The 25,229-nt window shown below is 46.6% G+C and overlaps 1 protein-coding gene across 4 annotated transcripts in view; it reads right to left on the bottom strand.

Annotated features, from left to right (window-relative positions):
- Nucleotides 1-25,229, bottom strand: part of LOC135510329 (arrestin red cell-like) — a 112,858-nt gene that overhangs the window by 13,644 nt on the left and 73,985 nt on the right. For 3 of the 4 annotated variants that reach the window (XM_064931169.1, XM_064931167.1, XM_064931168.1), the window contains exons 8-11: nt 23,321-23,456; nt 16,078-16,162; nt 6,234-6,306; nt 2,122-2,259 (exon numbers count right to left, since the gene is read on the bottom strand). In XM_064931169.1, the coding sequence (XP_064787241.1) occupies nt 2,122-2,259; nt 6,234-6,306; nt 16,078-16,162; nt 23,321-23,456 (432 nt within the window). Of the gene's footprint in view, nt 1-2,121; nt 2,260-6,233; nt 6,307-16,077; nt 16,163-23,320; nt 23,457-23,827; nt 23,850-25,229 lie in introns of those variants that run through there. The other variant, XM_064931170.1, reaches the window with a different exon arrangement.

The raw sequence follows: 25,229 nt of genomic DNA, 5'->3' as shown, positions 1-25,229 counted from the left end.
TTTTGTCATGATTTGGTTGGGTCTAATTGTGTTGCTGTCCTGGGGCTCTGTAGGGTGTGTTTGTGTTTGTGAACAGAGCCTCTGGACCAGCTTGTTTAGGGGACTCTTCTCCAGGTTCATTTCTCTGTCGGTGATGGCTTTGTTGTGGAAGGTTTGGGAATCACCTTTTAGGTGATTGCAGAATTTAACAGCTCTTTTCTGGATTTTGATAATTAGCGGGTATCGGCCTAACTCTTCTCTGCATGCATCATTTTGTGTTTTAAGTTGTACATGGAGGATATTTTTTGCAGAATTCTGCGTGCAGAGTCTCAATTTGTTGTTTGTCCCATTTTGTGTATTCTTGGTTCGTGAGCGGACCCCAGACCTCACAACCATAAAGGTCAATGGGTTCTATAACTGATTCAAGTATTTTTAGCCAGATCCTGATTGGGATGAAGAGTTCTATGCTCCTTTTGATGGCATAGAGGCCCTTCTTGCCTTGTCTCTCAGCTCGATCACAGCTTTGTGGAAGTTACCTGTGTCGCTGATGTTTAGGTCGAGGTATGTATAGTTTTTTTGGGTGCTCCAGGGCAACAGCATCTAGATGGAATTTGTCTTTGTAGTCCTGGCAACTGGACCATTTTTGGAACCCCATTATTTTGGTCTTACTGAGATTTACTGTCAGGGTCCAGGTCTGACAGGGCCCAGGTCTGTCAGGGCCCAGGTCTGACAGAATCTGTGCAGAAGATCTAGGTGCTGCTGTAGGCCCTCCTTGGTTGGGGACAGAAGCACCAGATCATTAGCAAACAGTAGACATTTGACTTCAGATTCTAGTAGGGTGAGGCCGGGTGCCTCAGACTCTCTGTCTCTCTGTATCGTCTCTCTGTCTCTCTGTATCGTCTCTCTGTCTCTCTGTATCGTCTCTCTGTCTCGTCTCTTGTCTCTCTGTCTTTCTCTATCGTCTCGCTGTCTCTCTCTATCGTCTCTCTGTCTCTCTCTATCGTCTCTCTATCTCTCTCTATCGTCTCTCGTCTCTCTCTATCATCTCTCGTCTCTCTCATCTCTCTGTCTCTCTGTAATGTGTTTCTCTAGTCTCTCTCTCTCTCTCTCTCTCTCTCTGTAATTTGTTTCTCTAGTCTCTCTCTCTGTAATGTGTTTCTCTAGTCTCTCTCTCTCTCTCTCTCTCTCTCTCTCTCTGTAATTTGTTTCTCTAGTCTCTCTCTCTGTAATGTGTTTCCCTAGTCTCTCTCTCTCTCTCTCTGTAATGTGTTTCTCTAGTCTCTCCCTCTCTTTCTCTGTAATGTGTTTCTCTAGTCTCTCTCTCTCTCTCTCTCTCTCTCTGTAATGTGTTTCTCTAGTCTCTCTCTCTCTCTCTCTCTGTAATGTGTTTCTCTAGTCTCTCTCTCTCTCTCTCTCTGTAATGTTTCTCTAGTATTTCTCTCTCTCTCTATAATGTCTTTCTCTAGTCTCCCTCTCTCTATCTCTATAATGTCTTTCTCTAGTCTCTCTCTCTCTCTCTCTCTCTCTGTAATGTTTCTCTAGTATCTCTCTCTCTCTATAATGTCTTTCTCTAGTCTCTCTCTCTCTATCTCTATAATGTCTTTCTCTAGTCTCCCTCTCTCTATCTCTATAATGTCTTTCTCTAGTCTCTCTCTCCCTCTCTGTAATGTTTCTCTAGTATTTCTCTCTCTCTCTATAATGTCTTTCTCTAGTCTCCCTCTCTCTATCTCTATAATGTCTTTCTCTAGTCTCCCTCTCTCTCCCTCTCTCTATGTAATGTTTCTCTAGTATCTCTCTATCTCTATAATGTCTTTCTCTAGTCTCCCTCTCTCTATCTCTATAATGTCTTTCTCTAGTCTCTCTCTCTCTCTCTCTCTCTGTAATGTTTCTCTAGTATCTCTCTCTCTCTATAATGTCTTTCTCTAGTCTCTCTCTCTCTATCTCTATAATGTCTTTCTCTAGTCTCCCTCTCTCTATCTCTATAATGTCTTTCTCTAGTCTCTCTCTCTCTCTCTCTCTCTGTAATGTTTCTCTAGTATTTCTCTCTCTCTCTATAATGTCTTTCTCTAGTCTCCTCTCTCTATCTCTATAATGTCTTTCTCTAGTCTCTCTCTCTCTCCCTCTCTCTATGTAATGTCTTACATAGTGCTGGAGGCCAGATTGGTGTCTTCGTGCTTCAGCTTGCCATCCAGAGCCAGGCCTCTCTTTTCTCGGTTGTTGGTGAGCGTGGGAGTCAGGGTGTACACCTTACAGAACGTACTGCTGGGGGACACCTGGTCACTGTGGAGGATGGTGAGAGAGAGAAAATGATTGATTATTTATTTCATATGTGATGGGTTCCTAGTCCCTCTTGTATAGGAATCCACAACGCTGGGGAAGCAGTAAGGAAAGAAGAGAGGAAAAGAAAGGATCTGTGAGATGCTGGAACAGGAAGGGAGAGTGGCATTGAAGGGGACTAGACTGGGAGAGAATCCTCTTCATTTGAGAGAAAGGATATTGGGTTTGGGGGTCAGTGGCTTCTTGTTGAGAACTGGATAACAGGGGACAAGGAGGATAGTTATCAGAGTGGGAGGTCGGGCATCTCGATTTAGGCCACGAGGGAAAGTTTTGGTGGACCAAAATCAAGCCAGGTACTGGGGTTGTGGGGAGGTCTGGGTCTGGGAGCTCTGGGAGTTACGTCTTGGGCGGCCATTTTGGGTCAAGGCCTAGCCAGTCGCTCCTCCTCTACTCACCGGTCGGAGGCACGGCCTACAGACTTTTTGTAGGTGTCACATCTGTGCAGAACTACATCAGTCACCTGTAAAACTACAGTACAGGGGGGAAACACTGACTCTAAGATGTCATAACAAGGAGACAAGGGGCTGTGATGTTACTAGACAGGATAAGATGAGGTTACCTATGGCCGTTGAGAAGGGGTAGATGGGGGGTGGGGAGGAGAGGGTTATTCTGGCATGGCAGTGCCAGCAGAAAGGGGGTTGAGTGATGTCATAGAGGGCCATACAATATGAGGTAGAAGATATGCAGAAATAATACAACAAAACTATTAAAAACACTACTGAAAGTGAGTGCTTGTTTGGCCACACAATCTGCCTGCATTATTCTCTCTCTCTCACAGACGAGACAAAGAAGAAGAGAAGGAGACAGGTATGGAGAGAAGGGTACAGGGATGGAGAGAGAGGCTTGGAGAGAAGGAGACAGGGATGGAGAGAGAGGTTTGGAGAGAATGAGACATGGATGGAGAGAGAGGTTTGAGAGAAGGGTACAGGGATGGAGAGAGAGGTTTGGAGAGAAGGAGACAGGGATGGAGAGAGAGGTTTGGAGAGAAGGAGACAGGGATGGAGAGAGGTTTGAGAGAAGGGTACAGGGATGGAGAGAGAGGTTTGAGAGAAGGGTACAGGGATGGAGAGAGAGGTATGGAGAGAAGGAGACAGGGATGGAGAGAAGGGGACAGGGATGGAGAGAGAGGTTTGGAGAGAAGGAGACAGGGATGGAGAGAGAGGTATGGAGAGAAGGAGACAGGGATGGAGAGAGAGGTTTGAGAGAAAGGTACAGGGATGGAGAGAGAGGTTTGAGAGAAGGGTACAGGGATGGAGAGAGAGGTTTGAGAGAAGGGGACAGGGATGGAGAGAGAGGTTTGAGAGAAGGGTACAGGGATGGAGAGAGAGGTTTGGAGAGAAGGAGACAGGGATGGAGAGAGAGGTTTGGAGAGAAGGAGACAGGTATGGAGAGAAGGGGACAGGGATGAGAGAGAGGTATGGAGAGAAGGGGACATGGATGGAGAGAGAGGTTTGGAGAGAAGGAGACAGGGATGGAGAGAGAGGTTTGGAGAGAAGGAGAGGTATGGAGAGAAGGGGACAGGGATGGAGAGAGGTTTGAGAGAAGGGGACAGGGATGGAGAGAGAGGTTTGGAGCGAAGGAGACAGGTATGGAGAGAAGGGGACAGGGATGGAGAGAGGTTTGAGAGAAGGAGACAGGGATGGAGAGAGAGGTTTGAGAGAAGGAGACAGGGATGGAGAGAGAGGTTTGAGAGAAGGGGACAGGGATGGAGAGAGAGGTTTGAGAGAAGGGGACAGGGATGGAGAGAGAGGTTTGGAGAGAAGGAGACAGGTATGGAGAGAAGGGGACAGTGATGGAGAGAGAGGTTTGAGAGAAGGGGACAGGGATGGAGAGAGAGGTTTGGAGAGAAGGAGACAGGTATGGAGAGAAGGGGAGAGAGAGGTTTGAGAGAAGGGGACAGGGATGGAGAGAGAGGTTTGGAGAGAAGGAGACAGGTATGGAGAGAAGGGTACAGGGATGGAGAGAGAGGTTTGAGAGAAGGGGACAGGGATGGAGAGAGAGGTTTGGAGAGAAGGGGACAGGGATGGAGAGAGAGGTTTGAGAGAAGGGGACAGGGATGAGAGAGAGGTTTGGAGAGAAGGAGACAGGTATGGAGAGAAGGGGACAGGGATGGAGAGAGAGGTTTGAGAGAAGGGGACAGGGATGGAGAGAGAGGTTTGGAGAGAAGGAGACAGGTATGGAGAGAAGGGGACAGGGATGGAGAGAGAGGTTTGAGTGAAGGGGACAGGGATGGAGAGAGAGGTTTGAGAGAAGGAGACAGGTATGGAGAGAAGGGGACAGGGATGGAGAGAGAGGTTTGGAGAGAAGGAGACATGTATGGAGAGAGAGGTTTGAGAGAAGGGTACAGGGATGGAGAGAGAGGTTTGAGAGAAGGGTACAGGGATGGAGAGAGAGGTTTGAGAGAAGGGTACAGGGATGGAGAGAGAGGTTTGAGAGAAGGGGACAGGGATGGAGAGAGAGGTTTGAGAGAAGGGTATAGGGATGGAGAGAGAGAGAGAGGTTTGAGAGAAGGGGACAGGGATGGAGAGAGAGGTTTGAGAGAAGGGTATAGGGATGGAGAGAGAGAGAGAGGTTTGAGAGAAGGAGACAGGTATGGAGAGAAGGGTACAGGGATGGAGAGAGAGGTTTGGAGAGAAGGGGACAAGGATGGAGAGAGAGGTTTGAGAGAAGGGGACAGGGATGGAGAGAGAGGTTTGAGAGAAGGGTACAGGGATGGAGAGAGAGGTTTGAGAGAAGGGGACAGGGATGGAGAGAGAGGTTTGAGAGAAGGGGACAGGTATGGAGAGAGAGGTTTGGAGAGAAGGAGACAGGTATGGAGAGAAGGGTATAGGGATGGAGAGAGAGAGAGAGGTTTGAGAGAAGGAGACAGGTATGGAGAGAAGGGTACAGGGATGGAGAGAGAGGTTTGAGAGAAGGGGACAGGGATGGAGAGAGAGGTTTGAGAGAAGGGTACAGGGATGGAGAGAGAGGTTTGAGAGAAGGGGACAGGGATGGAGAGAGAGGTTTGAGAGAAGGGGACAGGGATGGAGAGAGAGGTTTGAGAGAAGGGGACAGGGATGGAGAGAGAGGTTTGGAGAGAAGGGGACAGGTATGGAGAGAAGGGGACAGGGATGGAGAGAGAGGTTTGAGAGAAGGGGACAGGGATGGAGAGAGAGGTTTGAGAGAAGGGTACAGGGATGGAGAGAGAGGTTTGAGAGAAGGGGACAGGGATGGAGAGAGAGGTTTGAGAGAAGGGGACAGGGATGGAGAGAGAGGTTTGAGAGAAGGGGACAGGTATGGAGAGAGAGGTTTGGAGAGAAGGGGACAGGTATGGAGAGAAGGGGACAGGGATGGAGAGAGAGGTTTGAGAGAAGGGGACAGGGATGGAGAGAGAGGTTTGGAGAGAAGGGGACAGGTATGGAGAGAAGGGGACAGGTATGGAGAGAGAGGTTTGAGAGAAGGGTACAGGGATGGAGAGAGAGGTTTGAGAGAAGGAGACAGGTATGGAGAGAAGGAGACAGGGATGGAGAGAGAGGTTTGAGAGAAGGAGACATGTATGGAGAGAGAGGTTTGAGAGAAGGGTACAGGGATGGAGAGAGAGGTTTGAGAGAAGGAGACAGGTATGGAGAGAAGGAGACAGGGATGGAGAGAGAGGTTTGAGAGAAGGAGACATGTATGGAGAGAGAGGTTTGAGAGAAGGGGACAGGGATGGAGAGAGAGGTTTGGAGAGAAGGAGACAGGTATGGAGAGAAGGGTACAGGGATGAAGAGAAGGAGACAGGGATGGAGAGAGCAGTTTGGAAAGAATGAGACAGGGATGGAGAGAGAGGTTTGGAGAGAAGGGGACAGGGATGGAGAGAGAGGTTTGGAGAGAAGGGGACAGGGATGGAGAGAGAGGTTTGGAGAGAAGGGGACAGGGATGGAGAGAAGGGGACTCACTCTGCCTCTTCCTGTGCAACAGGACACTTGTACTGAGCCGTACTGAACAGACAAATGTCAGCATACTGGCGAACTGCAGCAGGGGAGAGAGAGAGGGTTAACACAGTAGGAAAACACACACACTGTAGGAGACACGCTGTAGGAGAGAGAGAGGGTTAACACAGCAGGAAAACACACACGCTGTAGGAGACACGCTGTAGGAGACACACTGTAGGAGACACGCTGTAGGAGGGAGAGGGACAGGAAGCATACCCATACAAACCTGTGTAGAAAGTACTACTGCAATACCAACCATCTGTCTCTCGTCTGGTCTGAGCAGAATCACGTTGTTGGAAACCAAGGCTGTTCTGAGAGCAGGCCTGGTTGTGGCTATATGTTGGAGTCGGGTCTGGGACAGAGCTGTGGGGATCTGACTTCGTTCTCAGCCGGTAACTCATGCAAATCATTGCCGGTCTCACATGGCTTCATAGCCTACAAGCCATTGGTGCGGACCTTTGGAACATCTACATTTATTAGAAAATGTTGCTTATTTCAGAAGAACAGAATAGCCTATTCTGAGTTGTCCTTATCTGGCTGATCTGGCTATGACATATGGCTGTGGGCTACACTAGTTCATTTAGCAGACAAGATTTGCTTAGAATTCCCAAGGCATTATTTTATAGTATGAAGAATACAATTGAACATATCTGAATAAAATAGAAGGGGTCATTTTCCTAAACGATTCAGAGGGAGTTCGCACATACGGCTATTCTGTGTTGAGCAGTTAACAAATTGATCATTTGAAACAGGTCCTCCTGTCGGTTTACTTCAGAGTTAGACCCACCACGGTTTGTTTTTAGTGCAGGCGACACACACCTCATCAGTCTCTAATTCACAATTTGACAAGCACTTGATAATATTCTCACCCATCAGACTATTCTCAATTTCATCTGGTCTTTACATACAGCCTACTCATAAATGTGTGGAATTATTTTTTATTTAGAATAGCCCACAACAAAATAAACATTCATAGCATTCAAAACGTTAATTCATAGCTATGTTAACCTCTATGTGGGTCTTTTTGAAGAACGTTTTGTTAATAATGAAAACGACAATGCATTTCTGAATAAAGTCCTGAAGTGGTATTGATATATTGACGACATCTTTTGCATATGGGAAGTTACGGAAGAAGAGCTGTCAGACTTTATGGCACTACTCAATGACATTGACCCCAATCTCAAATTCACTATTGAACGTGACACTAAACATGGTCATTACCTTGGTATGTGGATTAAGAAATCAAATGGAACCCTGTTTACAACTCTGTATAGAAAAGAAACGTACATAAATACTCTATTACAGGGGGACAGCTTCCATCCCGAGCCATTAAAAAGCGGACTTCCTAGAAGCCCGTTTCTCAGGCTGCGCCGTATATTCCACGCCACAGAGGATTATCTAGAAAAAGCAGCGGAGATGCACAGTAGGTTTCTATGAAGAGGCTATTTGCCACAATGTGTGGATGAAGCTCTTCATTTGGCATTGGAAAACACACGAGATGAACTGCAACAAAAAGTACCTGCTAAAGCTAAAGAACTCTGTAATGTTCACCACCACATATACTTTGAACTCGCGCAAAGTGGGAGATGCTGTCAAGAAACACTGGCGTGATCAAAAATCCACCAATTATTGTATATAGGAGAGGTCGCAATTTACGCGATAAATTGGCTCATGCCAACTGCCGGTCACAAAAGAAAACGAGCCAGGCTCTTTTACGCCCTCTTCTGAATGGTCGCTATAAATGCAGAGGTGGCGCACAGTGCAACAGCCTGATGAAGTGTGAATATTTCTGCCACCCACACACAGGAAAACGGTTCCAAATAAATGACATTATTATGTGTTCCACCACCCATTTTCCCCATTGTGTTTGTGGGATCTTGTCTACAGTTAGTTGCCAGTATGCACACCAGTAGCTTCACGTTTCGTTTGTGCTTTATTGTTTTTGTTTGAGTTTTGATTTATTACAAATATGTGGAACTCTACGCACGCTGCGCCTTGGTCTACTCATTACGACGAGCGCGACACTATGTATGTAATGTTGTGAATTTGAACATGAATTAAATGCCTATTTAAGATTACTCTGATGTTTTTAGTACGATGTACCCAATGATTAATGAAAACTTGCTATGTCCTCATTGTGGTTTTACAGACGTGTTGAATACGTCTTATTTACACACATACGAATAATTATGAAATGCATATTGTTATATTTGGTAACACTTATTTGTTTTTCCTTTGCCTCCAACCCCCTTCGATGCGTGGAGCGGATGTGGGTGTGACTAGGTCTACATAAGGGTGCTAATTTAAAAAAAATCACAAATGCTCCGAGGAAGGCTGTGAGGCCGATACGTAAGGTTATTAAAGATCAGTGATACTATCCAGAGCAGTGTGCAGTTTCCTTTTTCCTTCATCTTGTTCAACTGTTGCCAGGCACCTGCAAAACGTTTGCTCAGATGTGCGAGTGCCTTTTGAATTTTGTATTTTGAAAAAGTCCACAAAAAAATGAATGCGCAAAGCAATGTGTTCCATATTAGGAAAGTTGATGGGCCTAGTGAGGGCCTAGTGTGGGCCTAGTGAGGGTCTAGTGAGGGTCTAGTGAGGGGCCCTAGTATGGGCCTAGTGAGGGTCTAGTGAGGGTTTAGTGAGGGCCTAGTGAGGGGCCCTAGTATGGGCCTAGTGAGGGCCTAGTGAGGGGCCCTAGTATGGGCCTAGTATGGGCCTAGTGAGGGGCTAGTGAGTGGCCCTAGTATGGGCCTAGTGGGGGCCTAATGAGGGGCCCTAGTATGGGCCTAGTGAGGGGCCCTAGTATGGGCCTAGTGAGGGCCTCGTGAGGGGCCCTAGTATGAGCCTAGTGAGGGCCTAGTGTGGGCCTGGTGAGGGCCTAGTGAGGGCCTAGTATGAGCCTAGTGAGGGCCTAGTATGAGCCTAGTGAGGGCCTAGTGAGGGGCCATAGTATGGGCCTAGTGAGGGCCTAGTATGAGCCTAGTGAGGGCCTAGTGTGTGCCTAGTGAGGGCCTAGTGAGGGGCCCTAGTATGAGCCTAGTGAGGGCCTAGTGAGGGCCTAGTGAGGGGCCCTAGTATGGCCCTAGTGAGGGCCTAGTGAGGGCCTAGTATGAGCCTAGTGAGGGAATAGTGAGGGCCTAGTGTGGGCCTAGTGAGGGCCTAGTGAGGGGCCCTAGTATGAGCCTGGTGAGGGCCTAGTGTGGGCCTAGTGAGGGACCCTAGTATGAGCCTAGTGAGGGCCTAGTGTGGGCCCAGTGAGGGCCTAGTATGAGCCTAGTGAGGGCCAAGTGAGGCCCTAGTGTGGGCCTAGTGAGGGCCTAGTGTTTGCCTAGTGAGGGGCCCTAGTATGAGCCTAGTGAGGGGCCCTAGTATGAGCCTAGTGAGGGCCTAGTGAGGGGCCCTAGTATGAGCCTAGTAAGGGCCTAGTGAGGGGCCCTAGTATGAGCCTAGTGAGGGCCTAGTGTGGGCCTAGTGAGGGCCTAGTGAGGGCCTAGTATGAGCCTAGTGAGGGCCTAGTGTTTGCCTAGTGAGGGGCCCTAGTATGAGCCTAGTGAGGGGCCCTAGTATGAGCCTAGTGAGGGCCTAGTGAGGGGCCCTAGTATGAGCCTAGTAAGGGCCTAGTGAGGGGCCCTAGTATGAGCCTAGTGAGGGCCTAGTGTGGGCCTAGTGAGGGCCTAGTGAGGACCTAGTATGAGCCTAGTGAGGGCCTAGTGAGGGCCTAGTGTGGGCCTAGTGAGGGCCTAGTGAGGGCCTAGTGTGGGCCTAGTGTGGGCCTAGTGAGGGCCTAGTGAGGGTCTAGTGAGGGGCCCTAGTATGGGCCTAGTGAGGGCCTAGTGAGGGCCTAGTGTGGGCCTAGTGTGGGCCTAGTGAGGGCCTAGTGTGGGCCTAGTGAGGGCCTAGTAAGGGCCTAGTGTGGGCCTAGTGAGGGCCTAGTGAGGGCCTAGTGTGGGCCTAGTGAGGGCCTAGTGTGGGCCTAGTGAGGGCCTAGTGAGGGCCGAGTGAAGGCCTAGTGAGGGCCTAGTGTGGGCGTCGTGAGGGCCTAGTGAGGGCCTAGTGAGGGCCTAGTGAGGGCCTAGTGTGGGCCTCGTGAGGGCCTAGTGTCTGTGGGTTTTTGCTTTTCCTTTCAATTAAGACCTAGACGACAACGTGTGGGGAGTTCCTTACTAATTAGCGACCTTAATTCATCAATCAAGTACAAGGGAGGAGCAGACATTTTCCCTCCGTCTAATGAGTTTGACACGTGTGGATTAGATGGACAATATAGTGCTATTTACTGGGCCATTAGTAACTAGCTGTTACTACCAGGACATTAGTAACTAGCTGTTATTACCAAGCCATTAGTAATTAGCTGTTATTACCAGGTCATTAGTAATTATCTGTTACTGCCAGGCCATTAGTAATTATCTGTTACTGCCAGGCCATTAGTAATTATCTGTTACTGCCAGGCCATTAGTAACTAGCGGATACTACCAAGCCATTAGTAACTAGCGGTTACTACCAGGACATTAGTAACTAGCTGTTACTACCAGGCCATTAGTAACTAGCGGTTATTACCAGGCCATTAGTAATTAGCTGTTATTACCAGGACATTAGTAATTATCTGTTACTACCAGGCCATTAGTAACTAGCGGTTACTACCAGGACATTAGTAACTAGCTGTTACTACCAGGCCATTAGTAACTAGCTGTTATTTCCAGGACATTAGTAACTAGCTGTTATTATCAGGTCATTAGTAACTAGCTGTTATTATCAGGTCATTAGTAATTAGCTGTTATTACCAGGACATTAGTAACTAGCGGTTACTACCAGGACATTAGTAACTAGCTGTTACTGCCAGGCCATTAGTAATTCGCTTTTATTACCAGGCCATTAGTAATTAGCTGTTATTACCAGGACATTAGTAATTATCTGTTACTACCAGGCCATTAGTAACTAGCGGTTACTACCAGGACATTAGTAACTAGCTGTTACTGCCAGGCCATTAGTAATTCGCTTTTATTACCAGGCCATTAGTAATTAGCTGTTACTACCAGGACATTAGTAACTAGCTGTTATTACCAGGCCATTAGTAATTCGCTTTTATTACCAGGCCATTAGTAATTAGCTGTTATTACCAGGCCATTAGTAACTAGAGGTTATTACCAGGCCATTTGTAACTAGCTGTTATTACCAGGACATTAGTAACTAGCTGTTATTACCAGGCCATTAGTAATTAGCTGTTATTACCAGGACATTAGTAACTAGCTGTTATTACCAGGACATTAGTAATTATCTGTTATTACCAGGACATTAGTAATTATCTGTTATTACCAGGACATTAGTAACTATCTGTTATTACCAGGACATTAGTAATTATCTGTTATTACCAGGACATTAGTAATTAGCTGTTATTACCAGGCCATTAGTAATTATCTGTTATTACCAGGACATTAGTAATTATCTGTTATTACCAGGCCATTAGTAATTATCTGTTATTACCAGGCCATTAGTAATTATCTGTTATTACCAGGACATTAGTAATTATCTGTTATTACCAGGACATTAGTAATTATCTGTTATTACCAGGACATTAGTAATTAGCTGTTAGCAAATTTGGTAGATAACTAATGGCCATCAGAGGGCAGTTTTGGAGAAGCATAGATGTCGTGACTCACCGGTCACGTGGAATTTGACTGCGGTCAAGACTCGTGAATGCCGGTGTGGCAGTAATACGGTCAACGTAACAGCCCAAGTCTGGGAAAATTGTAGCATTTTAGCTAAGCCTAACCCTTCTCCTAACCTGTTAAGTTGATTACCCTAACCCTTCTCCTAACCTGCTAAGTTGATTACCCTAACCCTTCTCCTAACCTGCTAAGTTGATTACCCTAACCCTTCTCCTAACCTGCTAAGTTGATTACCCTAACCTGCTACGTTGATTCTCCTATCCTGCTACGTTGATTCTCCTAACCTGCTACGTTGATTCTCCTATCCTGCTACGTTAATTCTCCTATCCTGCTACGTTGATTCTCCTGTCCTGCTACGTTGATTCTCCTATCCTGCTATGTTAATTCTCCTATCCTGCTACTTTAATTCTCCTATCCTGCTACGTTGATTCTCCTATCCTGCTACGTTGATTCTCCTATCCTGCTACGTTGATTCTCCTATCCTGCTACGTTGATTCTCCTGTCATGCTACGTTAATTCTCCTGTCCTGCTACGTTAAGTCTCCTAACCTGCTACGTTAATTCTCCTATCCTGCTACGTTGATTCTCCTTCCCTGCTACTTTAATTCTCCTATCCTGCTATGTTGATTCTCCTATCCTGCTACGTTAATTCTCCTAACCTGCTACGTTAATTCTCCTATCCTGCTACTTTAATTCTCCTATCCTGCTACGTTGATTCTCCTAACCTGCTAAGTTGATTCTCCTATCATGCTACGTTAATTCTCCTATCCTGCTACGTTAATTCTCCTAACCTGCTACTTTAATTCTCCTATCCTGCTATGTTGATTCTCCTATCCTGCTACGTTAATTCTCCTAACCTGCTACGTTAATTCTCCTATCCTGCTACTTTAATTCTCCTATCCTGCTACGTTGATTCTCCTAACCTGCTAAGTTGATTCTCCTATCATGCTACGTTGATTCTCCTAACCTGCTACGTTGATTCTCCTATCCTGCTACGTTGATTCTCCTGTCCTGCTACGTTGATTCTCCTATCCTGCTACGTTAATTCTCCTATCCTGCTACTTTAATTCTCCTATCCTGCTACGTTAATTCTCCTATCCTGCTACGTGAATTCTCCTATCCTGCTATGTTAATTCTCCTATCCTGCTACGTTGATTCTCCTGTCATGCTACGTTAATTCTCCTGTCCTGCTACGTTAAGTCTCCTAACCTGCTACATTAATTCTCCTATCCTGCTACGTTGATTCTCCTTCCCTGCTACTTTAATTCTCCTATCCTGCTATGTTGATTCTCCTATCCTGCTACGTTAATTCTCCTAACCTGCTACGTTAATTCTCCTATCCTTCTACTTTAATTCTCCTATCCTGCTACGTTGATTCTCCTAACCTGCTAAGTTGATTCTCCTATCATGCTACGTTAATTCTCCTATCCTGCTACGTTAATTCTCCTAACCTGCTACTTTAATTCTCCTATCCTGCTATGTTGATTCTCCTATCCTGCTACGTTAATTCTCCTAACCTGCTACGTTAATTCTCCTATCCTGCTACTTTAATTCTCCTATCCTGCTACGTTGATTCTCCTAACCTGCTAAGTTGATTCTCCTATCATGCTACGTTAATTCTCCTATCCTGCTACGTTAATTCTCCTATCCTGCTACGTTGATTCTCCTATCCTGCTACGTTAATTCTTCTATCATGCTACGTTAATTCTCCTATCCTGCTATGTTGATTCTCCTATCCTGCTACGTTAATTCTCCTAACCTGCTACGTTAATTCTCCTATCCTGCTACTTTAATTCTCCTATCCTGCTACGTTGATTCTCCTAACCTGCTAAGTTGATTCTCCTATCATGCTACGTTAATTCTCCTATCCTGCTACGTTAATTCTCCTATCCTGCTACGTTGATTCTCCTATCCTGCTACGTTAATTCTCCTATCCTGCTATGTTAATTCTTGCTACGTTAATTCTTCTATCCTGCTACTTTAATTCTCCTATCCTGCTACGTTGATTCTCCTAACCTGCTAAGTTGATTCTCCTATAATGCTACGTTAATTCTCCTATCCTGCTACGTTGATTCTCCTATCCTGCTACGTTAATTCTTCTATCCTGCTACGTTAATTCTCCTATCCTGCTATGTTAATTCTTGCTACGTTAATTCTTCTATCCTGCTACGTTGATTCTCCTAACCTGCTAAGTTGATTCTCCTATCATGCTACGTTAATTCTCCTATCCTGCTACGTTAATTCTCCTATCCTGCTACGTTAATTCTCCTATCCTGCTACGTTAATTCTCCTATCCTGCTACGTTAATTCTCCTATCCTGCTACGTTAATTCTCCTATCCTGCTACGTTAATTCTCCTATCCTGCTACGTTAATTCTCCTATCCTGCTACGTTAATTCTCCTATCCTGCTACGTTAATTCTCCTATCCTGCTACGTTAATTCTCCTATCCTGCTACGTTAATTCTCCTATCCTGCTACGTTAATTCTCCTATCCTGCTACGTTGATTCTCCTATCCTGCTACGTTAATTCTCCTATCCTGCTATGTTAATTCTCCTATCCTGCTACGCTGATTCTCCTATCCTGCTACGTTAATTCTCCTATCCTGCTACGTTAATTCTCCTATCCTGCTACTTTAATTCTCCTATCCTGCTACGTTGATTCTCCTAACCTGCTAAGTTGATTCTCCTATCATGCTACGTTAATTCTCCTATCCTGCTACGTTAATTCTCCTATCCTGCTACGTTGATTCTCCTATCCTGCTACGTTAATTCTCCTATCCTGCTATGTTAATTCTTGCTACGTTAATTCTTCTATCCTGCTACTTTAATTCTCCTATCCTGCTACGTTGATTCTCCTAACCTGCTAAGTTGATTCTCCTATAATGCTACGTTAATTCTCCTATCCTGCTACGTTGATTCTCCTATCCTGCTACGTTAATTCTTCTATCCTGCTACGTTAATTCTCCTATCCTGCTATGTTAATTCTTGCTACGTTAATTCTTCTATCCTGCTACGTTGATTCTCCTAACCTGCTAAGTTGATTCTCCTATCATGCTACGTTAATTCTCCTATCCTGCTACGTTAATTCTCCTATCCTGCTACGTTAATTCTCCTATCCTGCTACGTTAATTCTCCTATCCTGCTACGTTAATTCTCCTATCCTGCTACGTTAATTCTCCTATCCTGCTACGTTAATTCTCCTATCCTGCTACGTTGATTCTCCTATCCTGCTATGTTAATTCTCCTATCCTGCTACGCTGATTCTCCTATCCTGCTACGTTAATTCTCCTATCCTGCTACGTTAATTCTTCTATCCTGCTATGTTAATTCTCCTATCCTGCTACGTTAATTCTCCTATCCTGCTATGTTAATTCTCCTATCCTGCTACGTTAATTCTCCTATCCTGCTACGTTGATTCTCCTATCCTGCTACGTTAATTCTCCTATCCTGCTACGTTAATTCTCCTATCCTGCTACGTTGATTCTCCTATCCTGCTACGTTAATTCTCCTATCCTGCTACGTTAATTCTCCTATCCTGCTACGTTAATTCTCCTATCCTGCTACGTTAATTCTCCTATCCTGCTACGTTAATTCTCCTATCCTGCTACGTTAATTCTCCTATCCTGCTACGTTAATTCTCCTATCCTGCTACGTTAATTCTCCTATCCTGCTACGTTAATTCTCCTATCCTGCTATGTTAATTCTCCTATCCTGCTACGTTAATTCTCCTATCCTGCTACGTTAATTCTCCTATCCTGCTACGTTGATTCTCCTTCCCTGCTGCATAGTCCTTTTCTGCTGTACTCCAAAACCGTCAGGCCTGCCCGCAGAACAGCGAGAGTTTCCAATAACGCCATACCCCCTGGTCTGAGGATACCATACCCCCTGGTCTGAGGATACCATACCCCCTGGTCTGAGGATACCATACCCCCTGGTCTGAGGATACCACACCCCCTGGTCTGAGGATACCATACCCCCTGGTCTGAGGATACCACACCCCCTGGTCTGAGGATACCATACCCCCTGGTCTGAGGATACCATACCCCCTGGTCTGAGGATACCATACCCGCTGGTCTGAGGATACCATACCCCCTGGTCTGAGGATACCATACCCCCTGGTCTGAGGACATGCGTGTGTCTTACCTGAGATTTTCAACCTCTTGACTGTTCTGGTGGAGTTGTTGGTCGCATGGACATTCACACTGATAGGTTCTCCATGGTAGTAGAGCTGAGAGAGAGGGAGAGAAAGAGAAGGGGAGAGAGAGGGGGAGAAAGAGAGGGGGAGAAAGAGGGGGGGAGAAAGAGAGGGGAGAGAGAGGGAGAGAATGAGAGGGGGAGAAAGAGAGGGGAGAGAGAGGGAGAGAAAGAGAGGGGGAGAGAGAGGGAGAGAGAGGGGGAGAGAGAGAGGGGGAGAAAGAGGGGGAGAGAGAGGGGGAGAAAGAGAGGGAGAGAAAGAGAGGGGGGAGAGAGGGGGAGAAAGAGAGGGAGAGAAAGAGAGGGAGAGAAAGAGAGGGGGAGAAAGAAGGAGAGAAAGAGAGGGGAGAAAGAGAGGGAGAGAAAGGGGGAGAGAGAGGGGGAGAAAGAGAGGGGGAGAGAGAGAGGGGGAGAAAGAGAGGGGGAGAGAGAGAAGGGGAGAAAGAGAGGGGGAGAAAGAGAGGGGGAGAAGAGAGGGGAGAGAGAGGGGGAGAAAGAGAGGGAGAGAGAGAGGGGGAGAAAGAGAGGGGAGAGAGAGGGGGAGAAAGAGAGGGAGAGAAAGATAGGGGGAGAAAGAGAGGGGAGAGAAAGAGAGGGGAGAGAAAGAGAGGGGGAGGGAAAGAGAGGGGGAGAAAGAGAGGGAGAGAGAGGGAGAGAAGGAGAGGGGGAGAAAGAGGGAGAGAAAGAGAGGGGAAAGAAAGAGAGGGAGGGAAAGAGAGGGGGAGGGAAAGAGAGGGGGAGAAAGAGAGGGAGAGAAAGAGAGGGGGAGAAAGAGGGGAGAGAGAGGGAGAGAAGGAGAGGGGGAGAAAGAGGGAGAGAAAGAGAGGGGGAGAAAGAGGGGAGAGAGAGGGAGAGAAGGCGAGGGGGAGAAAGAGGGAGAGAAAGAGAGGGGAAAGAAAGAGAGGGAGGGAAAGAGAGGGGGAGGGAAAGAGAGGGGGAGAAAGAGAGGGAGAGAAAGAGAGGGAGAGAGAGAAAGAGAGGGAGAGAAAGAGAGGGGAGGGAAAGAGAGGGGGAGGGAAAGAGAGGGGGAGAAAGAGAGGGAGAGAAAGAGAGGGAGAGAAAGAGAGGGAGAGAAAGAGAGGGGAGAGAAAGAGAGAGAGAAAGAGAGGGGGAGAAAGAGAGGGGGAGCAAGAGGGGGAGAGAAAGAGAGGGGAGAGAAAGAGAGGGGGAGAAAGAGAGGGGAGAGAGAGGGAGAGAAAGAGAGGGGAGAGAAAGAGAGGGGAGAGAAAGAGAGGGGAGAGAGGGGAGAGTAAGAGAGGGGGAGAAAGAGGGGGAGAGAAAGAGAGTGGGAGAAAGAGAGGGGAGAGAAAGAGAGGGAGAGAAAAGAGGGGAGAGAAAGAGAGGGGAGAGAAAGAGAGGGAGAGAGAGGGGGAGAAAGAGAGGGGAGAGAGAGGGAGAGAAAGAGAGGGGGAGAAAGAGCAGAGAGGGGGAGAAAGAGAGGGAGAGAGAGAGGGGAGAAAGAGAGGGGGAGAAAGAGAGGGGAGAGAGAACGAGAGAAAGAGATGGAGAGAAAGAGAGGGGAGAAAGAGAGGGGGAGAAACAGAGGGGAGAGAGAGAGGGAGAGAGAGGGGGAGAAAGAGAGGGGAGAGAGGGGGAGAGAAAGAGAGGGGGAGAAAGAGAGGATGAAAGAGAGAATAAGAATGAGAGAATGAGAGATAAAGGGGAGGGCTTGGGGGTCAATATACAGTGAGCTCCAAAAATACTGTGACAGTGACAACGTTTGTTGTTTTGTCTCTGTACTGCAGAACTTTGGATTTGAAATTATATAATGACCATTCGGTTAAAGAGCTGACTGTCAGCTTTGGTGGTTAGAGTGTAGGGGCGGCAGGAAGCCTAGTGGTTAGAGTGCAGGGGCGGCAGGTAGTCTAGTGGTTAGAGTGTAGGGGAGACAGGTAGCCTAGTGATTAGAGTGTAGGGGAGACATGTAGCCTAGTGGTTAGAGTGTAGGGGTGGCAGGTAGCCTAGTGGTTAGAGTGTATGGGTGGCAGGTAGCCTAGTGGTTAGAGTGTAGGGGAGACAGGTAGCCTAGTGGTTAGAGTGTAGGGGAGACAGGTAGCCTAGTGGTTAGAGTGTAGGGGAGACAGGTAGCCTAGTGGTTAGAGTGTAGGGGTGGCAGGTAGCCTAGTGGTTAGAGTGTATGGGTGGCAGGTAGCCTAGTGGTTAGAGTGTAGGGGAGACAGGTAGCCTAGTGGTTAGTGTGTAGGGGAGACAGGTAGACTAGTGGTTAGAGTGTAGGGGAGACAGGTAGCCTAGTGGTTAGAGTGTAGGGGAGACAGGTAGACTAGTGGTTAGAGTGTAGGGGAGACAGGTAGTCCAGTGGTTAGAGTGTAGGGGAGACAGGTAGACTAGTGGTTAGAGTGTAGGGGAGACAGGTAGCCTAGTGGTTAGTGTGTAGGGGAGACAGGTAGCCTAGTGGTTAGTGTGTAGGGGAGACAGGTAGCCTAGTGGTTAGAGTGTAGGGGAGACAGGTAGCCTAGTGGTTAGTGTGTAGGGGAGACAGGTAGCCTAGTGGTTAGAGTGTATGGGAGACAGGTAGACTAGTGGTTAGAGTGTAGGGGAGACAGGTAGACTAGTGGTTAGTGTGTAGGGGAGGCAGGTAGCCTAGTGGTTAGAGTGTATGGGAGACAGGTAGACTAGTGGTTAGAGTGTAGGGGAGACAGGTAGACTAGTGGTTAGAGTGTAGGGGAGACAGGTAGTCTAGTGGTTAGAGTGTAGGGGAGACAGGTAGACTAGTGGTTAGAGTGTAGGGGAGACAGGTAGTCTAGCGGTTAGAGTGTAGGGGAGACAGGTAGACTAGTGGTTAGAGTGTAGGGGAGACAGGTAGCCTGGTTGTTAGAGTGTAGGGGAGACAGGTGGCCTAGTGGTTAGAGTGTAGGGGAGACAGGTAGCCTGGTTGTTAGAGTGTAGGGCCAGTAACCTAAAGGTTGATGGATTGAATTACAGAGCTGACAAGGTAAAGTTCTGGTCCTGAGCAAGGTAGTTAACCCACTGTTTCCCAGGCGACAAAGACGTGAATGTTGATTAAGGCAGCCCCCCCCCCCCTGCACCTCTCTGATTCAGAGGGTTTGGGTTAAATGCGGAAGACACATTTCGTTCAGTTGTACAACTGACTAGGTATCCCCCTTTAATATGAGGGTATGTTCATCCATATCGGGTGAACCGTTTATAAATTACAGCACTTTATGGACATAGTTCCCCCATTTTAGGGGACCAAAAAGTATTGGTACAAATTCACTTATGTGTATTAAAGTCGTAAAACGTGTAGTATTTGATCCCTTATTCCGAGTATGCAATGACACCTCAAGCTTGTGACCAGTGGTGTGTATTCATGGAAGCCAAGGGAAGCCAGGCTTCCCCAGAAGACATCAAATAATGTATCTTTCATCACTCTGCGTTTCATAATTCCTCTTCAATTCGCAAGAGGCTGAATGTATCTCACTGGCGCCTCTCTCTCTGTAGGCCATCTTTCAGAAACAGCCCCTCTGGCTCGGTATGGGTAGACCATCTATCTGACTCTGTATGGGTAGACCATCTATCTGATGCTGTCTGGACAGAGAGACAGCCCCTCTGGCTCTGTATGGGTAGACCATCTATCTGATGCTGTCTGGACAGAGAAACAGCTGCCCTCTGGCTCTGTATGGGTAGACCATCTATCTGATGCTGTCTGGACAGAGAAACAGCTGCCCTATGGCTCGGTATGGGTAGACCATCTATCTGATGCTGTCTGGACAGAAAGACAGCCCCTCTGGCTCTGTATGGGTAAACCATCTATCTGATGCTGTCTGGACAGAAAGACAGCCCCTCTGACTCTGTATGGGTAAACCATCTATCTGATGCTGTCTGGACAGAAAGACAGCCCCTCTGGCTCTGTATGGGTAGACCATCTATCTGATGCTGTCTGGACAGAAAGACAGCCCCTCTGACTCTGTATGGGTAAACCATCTATCTGATGCTGTCTGGACAGAGAGACAGCCCCTCTGGCTCTGTATGGGTAGAACATCTATCTGATGCTGTCTGGACAGAGAAACAGCTGCCCTCTGGCTCTGTATGGGTAGACCATCTATCTGATGCTGTCTGGACAGAGAGACAGCCCCTCTGGCTCTGTATGGGTAAACCATCTATCTGATGCTGTCTGGACAGAGAGACAGCCCCTCTGGCTCTGTATGGGTAGATCTGATGCTGTCTGGACAGAGAGACAGCCCCTCTGGCTCTGTATGGGTAGACCATCTATCTGATGCTGTCTGGACAGAGAAACAGCCCCTCTGGCTCTGTATGGGTAGACCATCTATCTGATGCTGTCTGGACAGAGAAACAGCTGCCCTATGGCTCGGTATGGGTAGACCATCTATCTGATGCTGTCTGGACAGAAAGACAGCCCCTCTGGCTCTGTATGGGTAGATCTGATGCTGTCTGGACAGAGAGACATCCCCTCTGGCTCTGTATGGGTAGACCATCTATCTGATGCTGTCTGGACAGAAAGACAGCCCCTCTGGCTCTGTATGGGTAGATCTGATGCTGTCTGGACAGAGAGACAGCCCCTCTGGCTCTGTATGGGTAGACCATCTATCTGATGCTGTCTGGACAGAGAGACAGCCCCTCTGGCTCTGTATGGGTAGATCTGATGCTGTCTGGACAGAGAGACAGCCCCTCTGGCTCTGTATGGGTAAACCATCTATCTGATGCTGTCTGGACAGAGAGACAGCCCCTCTGGCTCTGTATGGGTAAACCATCTATCTGATGCTGTCTGGGCAGAGAAACAGCCCCTCTGGCTCTGTATGGGTAGACCATCTATCTGATGCTGTCTGGACAGACCATCTATCTGATGCTGTCTGGACAGAGAAACAGCCCCTCTGGCTCTGTATGGGTAGATCTGATGCTGTCTGGACAGAGAGACATCCCCTCTGGCTCTGTATGGGTAGACCATCTATCTGATGCTGTCTGGACAGAGAAACAGCCCCTCTGGCTCTGTATGGGTAGATCTGATGCTGTCTGGACAGAGAGATAGCCCCTCTGGCTCTGTATGGGTAGACCATCTATCTGATGCTGTCTGGACAGACCATCTATCTGATGCTGTCTGGACAGAGAAACAGCCCCTCTGGCTCTGTATGGGTAGACCATCTATCTGATGCTGTCTGGACAGACCATCTATCTGATGCTGTCTGGACAGACCATCTATCTGATGCTGTCTGGACAGACCATCTATCTGATGCTGTCTGGACAGACCATCTATCTGATGCTGTCTGGACAGACCATCTATCTGATGCTGTCTGGTTAAAAAGAGAATGATATTGCTGCCGCCCGTAGCATTGAATGCAAGCCAGCGAGCATCTAGAAAATCAGAGTTGAGCTAAACTGAGTGAGCTCAGCTGAGAATGGTCCTGTCGAACCAAAAACAAGTGTCACGGGAAGCCAGCGAGCATTTGGCTTCACACCAATCACAGAGAAATATGTCATCAACAGAAACAACTTGAATTGTTGCATCTCGTTGAGTTATTGTTCTCCAGTGGACAGCTAGCTAGCTAAAATTGTCCCTTTCCTAAATTAGCCATAGATGGAGATAGGGATTTGAACTAGTGGTTTTACTAAATTCTCCTTCCTGGCAAATGATTATAAAGGCAATTCTGATCCAACTATTAATTTATACATTGTGCCCCTGGCCTGAGAGGATGAAAGTTCAATATGTAGCTAGATATAGAAGGCTAATGTTAACTAGCTGGCCTGGTGCATCGTTATCCATGAAAGAAAGTTAGGCTAGCCATCAAGCATTTTAGCCAGATAGCATAAGACAACAAAAACTTAAAGCGTGTACTGTATGACAGTCATAGACAGTTTAGGCAACTATGAAAGAGGAGGATGGTATTGGTGTTTCTCTACAAGTAGGGTGAGACAACATGTTTTTTCTACTTGCACGAATGCACACACACACACACACACACACACACACACACACACACACACACACACACACACACACACACACACACACACACACACACACACACACACACACACACACACACACATATCAGAACCATGGACAGCCACATATTTAGCTTAAGTTGATTGGACTAAATAGTTTTTGGTATCTTTTAGTTGTCACTGTATTGGACCAAGCAGAGGTGATTTGATGATGTTGAAATGTTTCAGTGTAAATGGTGCTGGGATAGTGGAGGCAGCTCCTGGTTTCCATGTGACTTGCGGTGATAGATAGATAGATAGATAGATAGATAGATAGAGAGAGAGATCGAGAGATAGAGAGATGGCACAGCGGTCTAAGGCACTGCATCTCAGTGCTAGAGTTGTCACTACAGACACCCTAGGCTGCCAGCCGTGATTGGGAGTCCCATAGGGCGGCGCACAATTGGCCCAGTGTCATCCGAGGTAGGCCATCATTGTAAATAAGACTTTGTTCTCAACTGACTTGCCTAGTTAAAAGAGGTTAAATATATATCTATTTTTATAGATAGAGAGCGATAGAGATAGAATATGACGGCAGGTAGCCTAGCAACAGAACATAAATTCCCCCCCCTTTTTTCATCTGCTATAACCAATCAATCAAATATGTAGAACGCTTTTTACAAATTCATGTGTGTGTGTGTGTGTGAGTGTACCTCTATTTTGTCCAGTGAGCTCTAGGTGTAAAGAGTGTTGCCGTGTGTGTGTGTGTGTGTGTGTGTGTGTGTGTGTGTGTGTGTGTGTGTGTGTGTGTGTGTGTGTGTGTGTGTGTGTGTGTGTGTGTGTGTGTGTGTGTGTGTGTGTGTGTGTGTGTGTGTGTGTGTGTGTGTGTGTGTGTGTGTGTGTGTGTGTGTATCCTACATCTTTATCCAGGGAGGCCTTTAGGTGTAATGAGTGTTGCCATGTGTGTGTGTGTGTGTGTGTGTGTGTGTCCTACCTCTTTATCCAGGGAGGCCTCTAGGTGTAATGTGTGTGTGTGTGTGTGTGTGTGTGTGTGTGTGTGTGTGTGTGTGTGTGTGTGTGTGTGTGTGTGTGTGTGTGTGTGTGTGTGTGTGTGTGTGTGTGTGTGTGTGTGTGTATCCTACCTCTTTATCCAGGGAGGCCTCTAGGTGTAATGAGTGTTGGCATGTGTGTGTGTGTGTGTGTGTGTATCCTACATCTTTATCCAGGGAGGCCTTTAGGTGTAATGAGTGTTGGCATGTGTGTGTGTGTGTGTGTGTGTGTGTGTGTATCCTACCTCTTTATCCAGGGAGGCCTCTAGGTGTAGGGATCTATCTGACAGTAGGAAGGATCGTGTTGTCTCCACCATGGGCTGAGGACCAGGCTTCTCTGGGGCGTACTGCACCTTACGGATCACCAGACGCACTGAGTTCCTGTAACAACACACAGGAGAAGAATACATGACAGACCATTCAACCGTAAAACAAACCCCTCACACACTAGGATTATCAACATATCAGGGTTTGGAGTCAATTCCATTTCAATTCCCGTCAATTCGGAAACTAAACCAAATTCAAATTCCAAATTTTCCTAATTGAATAACATTGAAGAGAGAATTAGAATTTCAGTGTACTTCCTGAATTGACTGGAATCTAAGTGGATAAATCTAAATCAATCTAAGCCCCCAACCCTGGTTCATACACCATAATTTAAGAAACCCTCCACACTGAATCACTGAGTCACTGAATGAAAGGACACATAGCCTGCTTAGACTACAGTCTACAGTCTACAGTCTACAGTCTACCTTTTATGTATCTTCTCCTCTACAGTCTACAGTCTACAGACTACAGTCTTACCTTTTATGTATCTCCTCTACAGTCTACAGTCTACAGACTACAGTCTACAGTCTGCAGACTACAGTCTACAGTCTACAGTCTACAGTCTTACCTTTTATGTATCTTCTCCTCTACAGTCTACAGTCTACAGACTACAGTCTACAGTCTGCAGACTACAGTCTTACCTTTTATGTATCTTCTCCTCTACAGTCTACAGTCTACAGACTACAGTCTTACCTTTTATGTATCTTATCCTCTACAGTCTACAGCAGGGGTGTCAAAGTCAAATGGACGGAGGGCCAAATAAAAAATTTAGCTACAAGCCGAGGGCCGGACTGTTCGAATGTTCATTGAAAAATTTTTAAATGACGCATATAGTCTAGTGAACCTAATTGAACCTACTGAAAACCTAACAAATATATTCCAATATGATCAGATAAATAAAGCAATATTTTCTTATGGCTCTGTCAGTAATCTTTAATTTTCAACAGACACAAAAGACAAATTTCCTTTATATAAAAATCCCCATAACATGAACATTAAATGAAAGAAACCGGTATTCAAGGCACCATCAGTAGCCTATATTTTCTATTTTAGCAAAAGTGGGCTAAATTTACTTCAAAGAAAAAAACAATAATAGCAATTTTCTATCATCCACTCAACTGAAATATTTTTAAAATATAATTGGATTGAAATACAATAAAATAAAGTGCAAAAATCTATTAATCAAAAACAACACTTTGTTTAAGGAGAAGTAACATGCAGTGAAAACAAATATTAAACTTTAACTTTTAAACTTGAACTGAGTAAAAACTCTAAATATGTGATTGCACAGTAATGTTCACTTGTTTGAGGTTGAGGGTGATACTTGGTGGTGTCCCATCTTTTCCACAAGTTCATCAATGTTCGGGGTAAGGCTCTGAGCTGAGGAAATCCTCAGAATTGAGTGGAGGTGTTCAGCAGTAAGTCGACTTCTGTGTGATGTTTTGTTCAGGTTCATCAAAGAAAAAAGTTGTTCACACAGGTATGTGCTGCCAAACATAGACAACGTTTGAGCAGCCTGGATGCGCAGCTGGGGCATTGTGTCAGGGAGGAAACGGGCGAACTCCGCAGCACCCACTGCCGCATATTTTGCCCTCAGTGCATCATTGCATTGGAGGTCAATCAACTCCATTTGGAGGTTTGGTGGTGAGCTTTCCACGTCAACAGCAAATGGGTTACCGAGCAGTTCCAACCTGCTTTTTTGTGCTTCAAAGTCAGCAAATCGGCGTCGAAAGTCAGCGGCAAGCATACCTATTTTATCAGCCAACTGTGCGCTCGGGAACGCACTGGTAGAGAGCTTCTCTTTCATGGTCTGGCAGCTGGGAAAGT

Source organism: Oncorhynchus masou, chromosome 23 (assembly GCF_036934945.1).
Source record: "Oncorhynchus masou masou isolate Uvic2021 chromosome 23, UVic_Omas_1.1, whole genome shotgun sequence".
Classification (NCBI taxonomy): domain Eukaryota; kingdom Metazoa; phylum Chordata; class Actinopteri; order Salmoniformes; family Salmonidae; genus Oncorhynchus; species Oncorhynchus masou.
This window is presented reverse-complemented; position numbering and strand designations above follow the sequence as displayed.